The following is a 14048-nucleotide window of genomic DNA, read 5'->3' as shown; positions in this document are numbered from 1 at the left end:
GATTCTCCCCTCCCCTTAAACAAACTGACCGATAAACGATTTCCATGTTAGCAAGATAAATTGACGAAGTCTTTCCCTATCATAATATTGCATCGGTTTATGTGATCATTCCTTTAATTTATGGGAATCCTCATTAAAATCCTAAAATAAAATTCTCAAATTAACATTACAGACATGTACGTGAGTGTATAAAGTTCAGCTTTTAAAAAAAAAGACAAGTGTTGCGACGTCAGAAAATATACTTATAACAGTTGGGGACACTAAACCAAATCTAACCACTCTAAAACTTTATCCTATTATATAAAGTAGTAAGCGTTTTTTGTCTGTCGCGAAAGATCTCGCTAACCACTGAACCGATATTGTTCTCCTTTACAGTGAAGCTTCTTATAGGTCCTAGGAAGGATTTAAACTATTTTTGGGGAGGGTGTCTTCACCCCCCCCCCCCAAATAAAATTTTTTTTGCTCTTGAAACTCAAATTTAAAATGGGATGAGGTCGACTTTTCCCCCTCCTACCTTAAGTGCCCCTAGATGCTTCTAGGGGCGTAGCCGCTAGTAACATATATCTTTAATAAACTAGCTATATATGTTATTTATGGTGCCTATTTAGCATGATTTAGTTTTTTCATCTACTTAAATTTGTACCTTATTTCTGGCCAACACATGATAAAGGTTGATTGTTGTTCAACAATATATCCACGAAACTTGCATGTGTGTGCAGTGTGCACCTGATAAAGATTACGAAGCTTTAAACGGATGCTTGAATGTATTAAATGTGAAAAATCTTATGTTTGAAATAATCTCTCGAACGTTTTATTTGTTTAAAAGATTTTTTAATGTATTAATTTATATATATAGGTATTTTCCATTGTAGGTAGATAAATTCCCTATCTAATAATGTAATTGATTGATTTAGCGCAACCTCCTATGAATGCCGCGTAGTCATCAACATCTTTCATTTTTATTTTATTAAATTATTGTGCAACAAGACGCATCATAATCATAATTTATTAATTTCTTATTACGTAAATAAGGTATTATTGATTTTGTTATGAATAATATTTTAGGAACGATTTGTGTAATTATTTATTTAAAAAAATGCACATTTTTCTCTAAATTTACTAAGAATTAGAGTTTGATTTTCTGCACTGTTTTCAGAAAATCTTGAATTTCCTGTCAGAATGTCTGAGAAGAGCCCTCTGAGAGTTGCCGTTACTGGAGCCGCTGGCCAAATCGCTTACTCTTTGCTTTATCAGGTACTTATTTATATTATTTATATAAATTAACGAAATTGCCGATTTAAATAGTATGAAATACCGGCATTTATTTAAAGTTGCTGGTTCGTTTAATCTTTACTGATAAACCAATGGTTTTTACTGGTGGTAGTTTGTATGATCGAACGAGATCAATTGTATTGTATCACCTATTAGCAGTAATTTACAAGGCTTAATTTTAATTTACAAGGCTTCGGAAACTACAGCTAGGTACGTGCGTGTAAATGAATTAAGTTCTTAGTTAGAAATAAAACACAGTTTTTAGAGAATTAAATGTTTTCTTTTGAAAATCATTGCATAAAATCACATTTTATGAAAAGCAGCGTTGTGGAGCCGCCATATTTAGCTGGAGTTGGAGCCGTTATTTTTGTTAAAAAAAGGCTTTGTCTACGGGTTAGCTAAAATGTGCAAATGCCCCTTTTAAGTTTTTCAAGTTCATTTTGATCAAAAATTGAACTTTTAAAACCTTCCAAAGTCAAAAAAAAGACTTGCCAAACAAATATGATGAGTTTTTCTCGATTTTGGGTCGGACCTGGAGCCGTTATCTTCACAGACGGCTCCGCGAATCTGGAGCCGCACCTAGATCAAACGGCTCCAGTCCGCAATGCTGATGAAAAGCAATAGTACATAAATCACACGTACAATTTTAAAATAAGCATCCCATTTTCTAAATATATGGCATATTCACAAAAGTATGCTTTGGTAATTTGATAATCTATGATTGCATCTCTTAATATATTTTATTGTTTCTTCATAAGACCTATGAAAAATCTTATTGTTCATATCAATATACTTAACAGAAACCTAGAAAATTTACACACACAAATTGCCGATCATTACTGCGGTAAGGTTTTTTTAAAATCACGTGCTCTCGTTCGTGCATAATTCATCTCCAAACAAAATATTGTCTTATACGTGATGTTTTTAATCATCATGTTATTCAGATTTCCAGTGGCTATGTTTTCGGAGATGATCAGCCTCTTATTCTGCACCTACTCGACATCACACCCATGATGGGAGTTCTCAATGGTGTCGTTATGGAAATTCAGGTTTGTAATTATCGAATATTAAAGGGATAGGTTAATAAAGAGTAGGTATTTTTTATTCATCTCTAAATTGAATAGGAACTTATTGTAATGAAATAAGGGGGGGGGGGGTTAATGCAACCATCTCGTAATCAATGTATAAATGGCACTTAGAATTCGAATTTTGCCGTTTTTTGGCTATTTTTAGGGCAAAGCTGTCATAAATTACTTGGGAATCAACTTTTTGAAACATATTTTTGCTTTAAATCGTGTGAAATGATACAAAAAAACATTTTTTAGATTTCTAGTACCAGCAACTACCGGCTAGAACCGTTTGAAAACGTTTTGGAGCGAAAAAGAATATTATGTGGAGATATGTTTCGTGATGGATTTGAATTAAAAATAGCCCAAAAATGGTTAAACAGCTGAGCCGCCAGCCGTTAGCCGCTACTTTTGCAACTTTTTGTTCGATTTAGGGAAAATAGACCTACCAAGGATTACTCATACAAAATTTCAGATCAAAATTCGAATTCTAAGTGCCATTTATACATTGATTACGAGATGGTTGCATTAAACCCCCCCCCCCCCCCCTTTTCTAGGTATAACTTACATCTTGTAATTTGTACTGTTTATTGATTAATGTTAAATTTGAAATGCGTTTTATGTCAAAGTCACGACCACGGGGATCATAATTAGTTTTTCCTATAATAATATCTTTTGCATCTTATTATTTACACTCCATGAATTATCAATAGTTTTAGGGTTAATTTATCCATATTTATCTAAAGCACTTAATATTTTTCTTCTTGAATTTTGTATTATTTTAAAATTTAGGATTGCGCCCTTCCCTTGGTACGTGACGTCGTTGCGACTGACGATCCCGCTGTTGCATTCAAGGACATTGACGCCGCATTCCTTGTCGGAGCTATGCCTCGCAAAGAGGGCATGGAGAGAAAGGATCTGCTGGCCGCTAACGTCAGAATTTTCAAGGTTCAGGGCCAGGCTTTGGACACCCATGCCAAGAAGAGCGTTAAGGTTCTGGTTGTTGGAAACCCTGCCAACACCAACGCTTTAATCTGCTCCCACTTTGCTCCCTCCATTCCCAAAGAGAACTTCTCTGCTATGACCAGATTGGATCAGAACAGAGCCAAGGCCCAGCTGGCGGAGAAAGCAAAGTGTGACAGCGTTGATGTTAAAAAGATGACTATTTGGGGTAACCACAGTTCCACTCAGTTCCCTGATATGTCTCAGGCAACTATTAAGGGACAGGCGGCCAGTGGTATCATCAACGACGAAGCTTGGATGAGAGACGTCTTTGTACCAACTGTACAGAAGCGTGGAGCTGCTGTCATTGCTGCCAGAAAGCTTAGCTCAGCTATGTCAGCTGCTAAAGCTGCCAGTGATCACATGAAGAACTGGTTTAGCTGCACACCTGCTGATGATTGGGTCTCCATGGGTGTATTCTCTGATGGCTCCTATGATACTCCTGCAGGAGTCATGTTCTCTTTCCCAGTCACCATTCAGAATGGCAAGTGGTCCATCGTTCAGGGACTCAATCTGTCAGATTTTGCCAAGGAGAAGCTTGCTCTGACTGGTAAGGAGCTGTGTGAGGAGAGAGATGAAGCTATGGTTGTCTGCCTTGCTTAATCATTTCAATTTAACTTTCCTATATGTAATGGAATAAATATATTTATAGTGTTGTTACAATTTTAAATATCATTTTATATATTGTAATATACTTCAATCAATATCATCACATTAAATGGAATTTATAATTGTTTATTTTGTTATAAATTTTTTAATCCAGACTATATTTTTACTGGATTTTTCATACATATTTCTTTCTTACTTCTCTACCACTGTGCTTGTAACACATCCATAGTCTATATTTTGGGTGATGGCATTACTTAAACCTGGTTCTGAATAAGTGTGTTAGTCAGATATAGATTTGCATTTTATACGAACATTGCAGAAACAAACGCACACAATGTCGAAGCGAAAGTCTGTAGCCATGTTGGATTCCAGTTCAGATTCAGATTCTGATCTCTCTGACTCGGAGTTTCAAAAGATTGCAAAGAAGAGGAAGAAATCCCCAGTGGTTGAGGTTAGTAGATACTTTCACCAATTTTTAGTTGTAAAATTAGAAGAGCATTGAGTAGACGTTTGTTCCAATTAATGAGGTCAATCAGAGGAAAGTTTTTATAGAATTTTATAGTTTATGTGCAAAATAAGGGATATCTTATAAACAATGTATTTGGAGTTAAAAATATTTTTATCTATAATGTTACGGACAGATTCCATCTCTTACTTGTTTGAATTTTTTGCCAATTGCGCAAACAAATGCTCATTTGAATTACCAAAAAATGTAGTTTTTGTTTATAAAATTAGCGAATCCACTGAACTTATATAGATTTCTTTTTTTATAGTTTTGATTGTAAAACAATTTTCATTGGTTATTATTCAGGGTTCTAAATCGCGCAGTACCTCCAGATCCCGTTCTTCATCCAGATCCAAGTCCAGATCAGTATCCAGATCTTCCTCATCTTCATCTTCAAACAGCGACAAGTAAGTGGAACTATTTTAATTTATTTACACTCAGGCGTGAGAGTATAACTGGAATAACAAATATTTTAAGTTCTATACACTTAAGATGATTTATTTCTACTTTTTAATAAATTAACACGATCTAGGACGTCCAAGCTTTTTATTTTTTTACGGGGAAGTTGTACGAAAAATTGCCTTTGTATCTCAAGAATGGTTTTGAGAGCTTAAAGTTGGGTTTGTCCATGCCTAATATAATCCAAAACTTTTGGGGAGACCTACGGCACTCTCAAATCTGCTTGAAAGGGAATCACCTATTTACAACTAACACCCTTTAACCTGTTGTTCAAAATTGATGTATTTTTAAATAGAACAAAACAAATTGTAGGGAGGATGATGAAGAGCCATCCAAGGCTGGTGAAGAGAAGAGTTCTGATGTTGAGGACGGGGAAGTGTCTGATTCAGATTCTGATGTTGGTAAGTAGGTTTATCTATAATGAACTGGTTTTTGTATGTGTGTAGCCATAGTTTTTTAGTGTGTGGACCTAAGTAGTCATGGAGTAGGACAAGAAATTTTGTTTACTAGCCACTAGGGTCAGCTCAAGGTCCATGCTCAAGTACAAGAACTTGACCCGTTGTGTGAATATATTGCAAATGAGACACAGCCTCATGGGAACTTGAACTTTAACTCTCATATTCCGCAACTATTCAACTGGTTTGTAGGATACACCGATTGTAGGAAAATATGAAACTTTTTCCTGTTTTTCTCTTGCTTAAGAATTACCATGATTACAAAGTGCTAATTTTGTTTGTATCTGAAATTATGAAAACATTTCTGACTCAGTAAACCAACGAATCAATGACAATAAATACATCAGTAAATCCTACCTTAATGAAAATAACTTTTTATTGTTTAGGTGAATTCGATGACGGCCTTGATGACGAGCTGATGGGAGACGAGGAGGACAGAAAGAGATTAGAAATGATGAATGAGAAGGAGAGAGAAGAGGAGATCTTTAAGAGAGCAGAGAAGAGAGAAATGATGAAGAAACGCTATGAGATTGAAAAGAAATTAAAACTTCAGAGGAAAAGTACCAAGGAGGAGATGAAAACTGTGAACAAAGCTCTGGATAACAAGGAAAGGAGTAGAGCGAGGAAGGAAGCTATGGAAAATAAAAAGGACAAAAAGTCCTTGGCTCTGGATGTTTTGAAAGCTAAAAGGAAAGAAAAGCAGGAACAACAACAAAAAATAGTAAGTTAATCTTAAAATATGCTAGTTCTTTTATTATGCCATTTATTGACAGTTGTTGTTTAGAAAATATAATTTTCATATATCTTAGAAAATTATAGAAAATCATATTTGATTAATTTAGGAGGAGAAAGAAAAGAAAAAGAAAGAAGAAACTGACAAGAAGAAATGGAAAGCAAACGACATCTACTCCTCCGACTCTAGCGATGACGAGATAGAAAGATCCAGGTCTAGATCTCCAGAGAGGAGGAGATCCTCATCATCCTCCTCGTCAGCATCTTCATCCTCCAGCGCGTCACACAGATCCAGATCTCCTTCACCGGTCAGAAGAGAAAATATTAAATCGAAGTAAGTAATGTTGTGGTCGCAGCAATAGGGAAGGGTCTGTTTGTTCTGTTGTAAAAGTTCGTGTTTCTGTTGATGTGATAATGCAATGCCTAAATAAAACGGATTCTCTGCGGATCCCGGATTCTTATTTTTTTGACGGATTCCGGATTCTTATTTTTTGACAGATTCCGGATTCTAGCAATATTTTAAAAGGCTTAAAATAATAAATTAAGGGATAAAGTTATACCGGGTACTGGGGAGATTCTAAAGCTGCGTTTTTTTGATATTTTCTGATCTTTCGACTTGGTGGTGTAGGTGGGGAGAGATAGGGGGGGGGGGGTGAATTTGATCTTTGCCTTCATAAGGTGGGGGCGGGGTAGAAAGAAAAAACTCTAGACGCTAATTTTAGCCTAACAATTAAGAATCCGAATCCGCTATAAAAAAAACGGATTCCGGATTCAGATTCTGGATTCCAAAATTGGCCAAAAATTGGGCGGATTCCGGTTTCTGGATTCCAGATTCGGATTCGGATTGCCATCCCTAGAAAATAATTTTTGTACAGACTTAAAGGCAATGTCTCTGTAGATTACCTACTACAATATAAGTTTTGAATTTGTTTACTAAATTCAATTAGATTTGATTCTAACTTTTAAAAAACTCTTTAATTAATATTTAAGTTGTGAGCGTAATTTAATTCTTACCGTTTAATGGTCTCCTTTGTTTAGTCTTGATTTGGAGAAGATGCGGTTGACACGTAGCAAACTTGAACGGTGGTGTCATCTGCCACACTTTGACGATATTGTCTGTGGCGCATTTGTCAGGATATTAATTGGAATGGAGACCTTGGGGAAGTCTACTTATCGTGTTTGCGAGATTGTTGGTGTTGTTGAGGGACCCAAGGTCTACAAGCTTGGCAAGACGAGCACTAATAAGGTGTTGAAATTGAGATACGCTCAACAGGTAAGATACTTTTTAAAGTTTTTCTTCAGTACCTTTGTTGATAAAATATTGATTTTTTTCAAGAAGACTTGTATTAGTTGGTGTTTTTTTTATGCAAGAAAATATCTCAAGGCGTACCAATTGGGTTGTGCTTGTGAAATACTGTAGATATGTTAATTAAGAACGTTCAATTTAATTTTCCAAACACGGTCCCTTAAATGCGCAGCACCGTGAACTAGGGGCGAAGTAACTAGACATGAATATACATACAATGTATAGTTTATACAACTGTTAGACTTTTGTTAAAATGCATATTTATTGCCTAGTTTGTTTTGCCTTTTCATTGAAGATAGAACTGAATTCATGTATATTTCAAACAAATTTAACTACACAAGGCACATATTTCCCTGGCGATTCTAGAACCGTTTTGATTTCGCTGGAAAAAACTGACATGAAAAACTACCCTTTTCAAACCTTAACAAATAAGATTATTTACCTAGGAAAGAAACTTTCGCATGGAATATGTTTCTCAAAGGGATTTCACTGAAAATGAATTTACCAAATGGAGAGAAGATACTATGACATCTGGCATCATGATTCCTTCAATGGAGGTAACACAAGATATATATTCAGTATCATAAATAAAATTTGATTTATCAAAAGGTACCTAGAAATTTAAATAGATGAAACCAGTCTGGTCCATAATGTAGCAAAACCAACATATGTATTTCCAATTATTAATTTTTCACATAGTTTATATTATGCCCTAATATATTGAAGCAGGCAAAAATATTTTCACGGTCAAAACTAAGGTTTCGATTCAATGAAACCAGTTCAAGTGTAATTATTAAATCAAAAGAAAAAATTGTATTTATGTCGATTTCCCGTAAAACCTTTTGTTTTGTACATATGGAAACTTTTGAGGAGGCAAAAAATACATATAATCAGATAATAAAAAGATAAGTTGATTCTAACACAAAATAACTAAAATAAAAATTCTAAACGAGCGTTCTAATACCATCTTATTGTTCTGCATCCATTGTTAGCTTTCAAGTATGTTTTAAAATGTAACACCGGGTTTTATAGAAAGTACAATTTACATTAGGTTATCATATTGACCTTAATTTGAGACTAAAGAGTATGAAAACATTTATAGGAGGCTGAGAATAAGAGAAAGCAGATAGAGAAGTTTAACTTAAGACGTATGACAGACAAGGATGTGCAGCATGTGCTGAAAGAGAAGGAAAGGTTCTGTGCCTACCCCAAGAACTACGCCATGTACAAGAGTAAACTCACAAAGGAAAGGGATTGTGCCACTCAAGACGGAGATTTTGAAGAAGCTGACAGGTTAATAACTTTTATCTAGATTATAAAATGTGCCTCCAGTTCTCACTAGTTTAAACTAGTCCAAATTACAAAAATTTGAAATACTTGATTGTTAAATAAATTTGGTTTTCTAGTGCCCAATTCCTCTGCTAATTTCTAATATAAAATACTTTATGGTCAAATTTAAATAATCAAATATCTTGACTTACTTTGAAGGACCTGACTCAAATTAAAAACCTAGTGAACTTTTTTTATAATTAAGATTGAACAAGAAGCTTCATGAGCTAGAGGAGAGAGCTGAGTACCTGGACAAGAACAGGAGTGAGAAGATTAGCACAATTGCTCTCATCAATGATAGAAACAGGAAGAACAACATTGCCAAGGCTGAAGAGGATATCGCTATCCAAATTGCGATGAAGAAAACCATGGGAGAAACCAGCGATCCATTTACAAGGTAAATCTTTACTGATTGTCTTATAAAAGCAGCTACGTCCCAAAGATATTTATTTTATGAAATAATTGAGAGATATGAATATAATTTCTATTTTATAGACGAAAAACTAAGCCAACCCTTGCAACAGCTGTGATTGCTAGAAAGAAGAATGCTATTGAAATGGGAATAGAATTGCCTAAACCAAAATATAACATTACCAAGGTAAAGTGTTTATTATAGATTTTGAGGTTTTTGTCGTTAGTGATTTTCTGAAAGCATAACTTCAGATTTAAATAGGGGAAATATACTCAGCTTTTGTTAAGATTGACTGTTTATATTATCCTTTAAAAGACTATTTTAGTAATTTTTTCCGTTTATTTGCCACGTATTTTGGCGACATTTCTTCCCTTGGAACCAATGATTATGTCTTTCTTTTGATCTTGTTAATGTTTTAACTTTAATATTATCCAGGACACAGATATTATTCCTGGTAGAACTAACCAGGCCAACAATGATGAAAAGAAGGAAAACAATCCCGCGGCTAAAACCAAGGACCTGTTCACTGCTCATGACTTTGATATTGATATAAACCTGGACAGCTTCACACCCAACAGCGCTATCAAGCTCAACCTGACCCCTGTCACCACTGAAAAACAGGATATTGGACCCAAGAAAAGTCTGAACTTATCGGATTATAAAAAGAAACGAGGTCTTATATAAGATGACTTTTTTTGACTGATGTATTTTATGTGTGTATTGTTTAATTCTGTACGAAGTTGAAACATTTTTAGACAAGCTCTTTAGGAGTTTAATATTTCCTGTATTTATATTTATAGTCTTACTTTAAAATTCCATTTTGTTTATCAGTATTTGTTTGAAAAAGCTTTACAAAATTCATGATATAAAGCTTTTTTAGATTTTTATTCTATAATATTGATTTGCTAAACAGTATAAAAAAAAGAACACTCACCAAGTAGCTGAATTTTTTTTGTTGCAATCTCAAATACATAATATGCAAGTACAAAAGTTTTAATAATTGTATTTTATGATAGTTTCTAGTGTATTTCCAATTTTTGTTTGTGATATCGGTGGTTTCCCTCGCAAGAGCCTAGGAATCCCCATTCCCACTATTTTGAAAATAAATGAAGAAAGGGGATATAGTGAGCAAGCAATCTACATCTCAAATTCTATTAATTTTTCTGTAAATAAAACTACCTACTTCTATTACTAAAAATTTGATAAATAAGGACAGGATGTTTTCAGTGTTTAAAAATTAATTTGAGGGAAAGCACCGTGATATCAATCTAATAATATTCTATACCATAATATGTCAATTTCTGTATGTTATATTTAATTAAATTTCAAACTTTGCTACATAAATCATTTTTTATTAAAATCATGAAGTTAGTAGGTAGGTATTATTTTTTAAGAAAATAAATTATTAATATGAATATAAGTTAGTACCTATTGAGTTTGTATCAACTAAAAACCCTAATTTTATTATCTTGTTATAAAAAAAAATAATTTTCAAAAAGTTCATCAAGAAGTTATCTACATGATAATTGTTAATAAGTTATGCAACTAATATGAAAATGTAAAAAAAAACGATAAAATGTAAAATTTAACTATACCTAATGAATTGTTATATTTTTTTGTGTAAATAATACATTCAAGAAATAAAGAGTAATTCTCATTTTATTTTTTTACAATTTACCTCCATGAACCTAACACATCTTCCTAATGGTCTTAAGTAGCGAATCTCAACAAAATGTATAGTTAGGGGGGGGGGGGGTTAATGCAACTATCTCGTAATCAATAAGTAAATAGCCAGGGAGGGGACAATGGATCATATTTCTGACAGTCTTGGACTTTGGGTACCAGAACACATGCAACTTTTATTATTTTGCCAAATTTCAAAGACTTTGGGTACCAGCGCAAAGAATGCCGCTAAAACAATTATTCCAAAGCAGATGACTCTTACTGAACTAACCAATACAAATAATAGCAGACAATTTGAAGGGAAAAAAAATTCAAAACAAGTTTATTTGGATTTTAAACAAAATAGCTTTTTCTTCTGAGAATGGGTCAGATAAACCAGAAATTCTACTGTGATACTTCTGTAACTATCCATTCTAATCAACCCCTTGTCAAATATGAGAACAACCCTAGGGAGGAAGGGAGGGGACAATGGGCAATTAATTCAATTTTAGAGTTTTAACTCAATCTCTTTAAAATCAGATGTATCATTGGGGGTTGGATCTAAAATTCATATTTCTGACAGTCTTGTATAAAGGTTAACTGTCAACCTTTTTTGAGATTGTAACAGGCGTCAGACAAGGATACCTTCTCTCTCCCTTCCTTTTCCTCCTTGCCATTGACTGGATTATGAAGAACTGTGAAAGCAATGATGGCATTCGCTGGCAGTTATTTGGCAATCTCAAATATTTGGGAGATCTGGACTTTACTGATGATTTTGCTTTGTTAACAAGCAATAGAAGTCAAATGTAAAGAAGGACTAACAGGATAGCTGAAACTTCCAGGAAAGTTGGGCGTAAAAAAAATGTTCCAAAAACTAAAATACTATCTATAATACAAAGAATTACTGTCCGTCTGTCTGTCCGTCTGAAGCTTAAGATCTCAGTAACCACTGAACCGATTGGGCTCTACTCTTCAGGGAATATACCTACTGGTCCTGTGATGGTTTTAAGCTATTTTCTTTGGGGGTAGGACACCCCCAACCCCCCAAAAAAATGACAATACCCCCCCCCCAAAAAAAAATTTTATTTACTTTTTCTTTTTAAATCTAAAATACGAAAAATTAAGTTGATGAAACCTCTTGGGGCAAAGCCCCTAGAGGCTAGGGGCGAAGCCGCTAGTTATACTATAAAATATTAAATTCAAACTCCCAAGAACCAATAACTATTGGAAACCAAATTCTTGAGGATGTTAACTGCTTTGAGTATCTTGAAAGTAAAATTGATGAAGCTGGGCACTTTGACAGATGTTAAAGCTAGAATTAACAAATCTAGAACAGTTTTTGCCAGCTTGAACAAGATTTGAAATTCCAACAACATCTCCAGAAAGACCAAGTTAAGACTTTTCAAGTCAAATGTTCTCTCTGTTTTGCTGTATGGGGCCAAAACTTGGTTCCTAAATACAGCAGTGGTCTTTAAGCTACAGACATATGTCAACAAATGTCTTAGAAGAATCCACAAGATCTTTAGGCCAAACAGCTGAGCTTTTAGAGCGCAGTGATACGTCAGACATCAAACAGACAATAAAACAGAGAAACTGGAGATGGTTGGGGCACACTCTAAGGAAAGGGCATTATGATTTAACCAATCAAGCATTCACGGGTAAGAGGAAACCAGGTTGACCAAAAACAACCCGAAGGAGGGAATTCCTGGATGAACTGAGAGATGAGAATCTATCATCTTTCAGTGATGCCTCTACTGAGGCCCAATTCAAAGATAAATGGAGAACCATTGTGCGTGGCCTATGCTCTGGAAAGAAGAGATAAATGGCGATGATGATGATGAAGCAGCATTGAGCATATCTATTCTAACGGCAAATCTAGCAAGTTTTCGAAAATCGGTAAAAAATAGCCCAAACTCACGTCATACAGATAGACTATCATTTAAATTAATCCAGCAATGCGAATTAATGCCGAGTGTGGAAGCTACAAAAAACAAGATTAGTTATCTTGAAAACTAAATGAAAAAAAAAAATTTGTTCAAAGTTTATTTTGTACCTAACAAACCATTCTATTAATATGGTCCCACAATAGATTCAAGACGATGACTTTATGTAACAATGATTTTATTAAAGGGGGAGGCGGAAGTGCCATTATTTAAATTTAAGAATTACAGACCTATGATTAGGATGTTGCTGCTTTAATGTGGAGCTATTGAGAAATAACTACCACAAATTTTTTTCGCCTTTTTTTAAATTTGCCACATACATATACTTGCTTAATTCTTTTCTTGAGTTGTGATATGTATGAATAACAGGTGTCAATTGCAAATAAGAAGGTAATAGGTATAAATTTTAATGAGTTAGTCATAAGCATAATGGATTTCAAATGGTTTAATTCAGCAAATGGAAATTAAAGGCGTTTATCAGCGGTCGCGTTGGTTTAACCGCCGCTTATTTACGGTTCCACGTTAATAGTACTGCCATTTTAAATGTAGGCACCGTCACACTTATCTAATTTTGCGAGTTCATTTGTGTTAGAGGGTATTTATTAAAAGTGGCACTTCCAACTCTATTAAAACTTGATGCAGGGTTATATGATGTGTGAAGTTTATTGTAATAAAGACAATTCCACATTTTAAAAAAAATTTAAACAAAGGGGGGGGGGGGGGGGGAAATGTGGTGACTCGTGCTTCGACATACCGGGACCGCCATTTTCCGTCGCCGCCAAAAAAAAATTAGTGCATTTCTCGCTGAATTAGGCAATTTGAAATCATTTGAGACCATGTTATTTTTTTCAAAAAATTTTCCCCTTGCAAGCAATCCTGCGGGGGAAAAGCGGTCAACGGTGGTACCCCCGCCGTTTTTTAATTAAATATTTTTTAATAACCAACCTAAAAAGATTTTATTTCAATATCTTTAAAAGCACAGGCGATGTACTGAATTTAAGATATACCTTGATAAATATCTTGCTTGTAAGGGGAAAAATTTTCGAAAACAAATAACATGGTCTCAAATGATTCCAAATTGCCTAATTCGGCGAGAAAGGCAATTTTTTTGAGGGGGCGGGAGTGGCGGTACAGCTGCCGTTTTTTATTCAAATTTTTTTACTGACATACCTAAAAAGATTTTGTTTCAATATCTTTAAAGGCACACGAGAAGCACTTCATAAACGAGAATTTAAGAAGAAAAAAAGTCCCCCGGCAGGGTTGCTTGTAAGGCGAAAAAATTTGAAAAATTAACA

At 34.5% G+C, this 14048-nt stretch overlaps 2 protein-coding genes across 4 annotated transcripts; both read left to right on the top strand.

Annotated features, from left to right (window-relative positions):
* Window positions 1-973: 973 nt before the first annotated feature.
* On the top strand, window positions 974-4276 carry Mdh1 (malate dehydrogenase 1). Its single transcript, XM_080155862.1, has 3 exons — window positions 974-1254; window positions 2217-2321; window positions 3132-4276. Exons 1-3 carry the CDS (start codon window positions 1180-1182, stop codon window positions 3942-3944), a joined length of 993 nt encoding a protein of 330 aa, XP_080011988.1. The 5' UTR covers window positions 974-1179; the 3' UTR covers window positions 3945-4276.
* LOC145315776 (RNA polymerase-associated protein RTF1 homolog) lies at window positions 4273-10810 on the top strand. 3 transcript variants are annotated; one of them, XR_013878131.1, is made up of 12 exons: window positions 4273-4401; window positions 4762-4862; window positions 5227-5315; window positions 5756-6090; window positions 6212-6435; window positions 7140-7374; window positions 7854-7964; window positions 8510-8700; window positions 8942-9133; window positions 9232-9334; window positions 9584-10200; window positions 10402-10810. XR_013878131.1 is itself a non-coding variant. In XM_080155861.1 (11 exons), the coding sequence occupies exons 1-11, from the start codon at window positions 4285-4287 to the stop codon at window positions 9830-9832; spliced, it is 1947 nt and encodes a 648-aa protein (XP_080011987.1). In that variant the 5' UTR covers window positions 4273-4284; the 3' UTR covers window positions 9833-10810. The 3 variants fall into 3 exon arrangements, 1 of the variants encoding a protein (XP_080011987.1); XR_013878130.1 differs by having other exon boundaries at window positions 10396-10810; XM_080155861.1 differs by having other exon boundaries at window positions 9584-10810.
* The last annotated feature ends 3238 nt before the right edge of the window (window positions 10811-14048 follow it).

The sequence above is a fragment of the Acartia tonsa genome, chromosome 4 (assembly GCF_053477335.1).
Source record: "Acartia tonsa isolate MP-2025a chromosome 4, ASM5347733v1, whole genome shotgun sequence".
Lineage (NCBI taxonomy): Eukaryota > Metazoa > Arthropoda > Copepoda > Calanoida > Acartiidae > Acartia > Acartia tonsa.
Note: the sequence above shows the minus strand (reverse complement) of the source record. Positions and strands in the feature narration are given on the sequence as shown.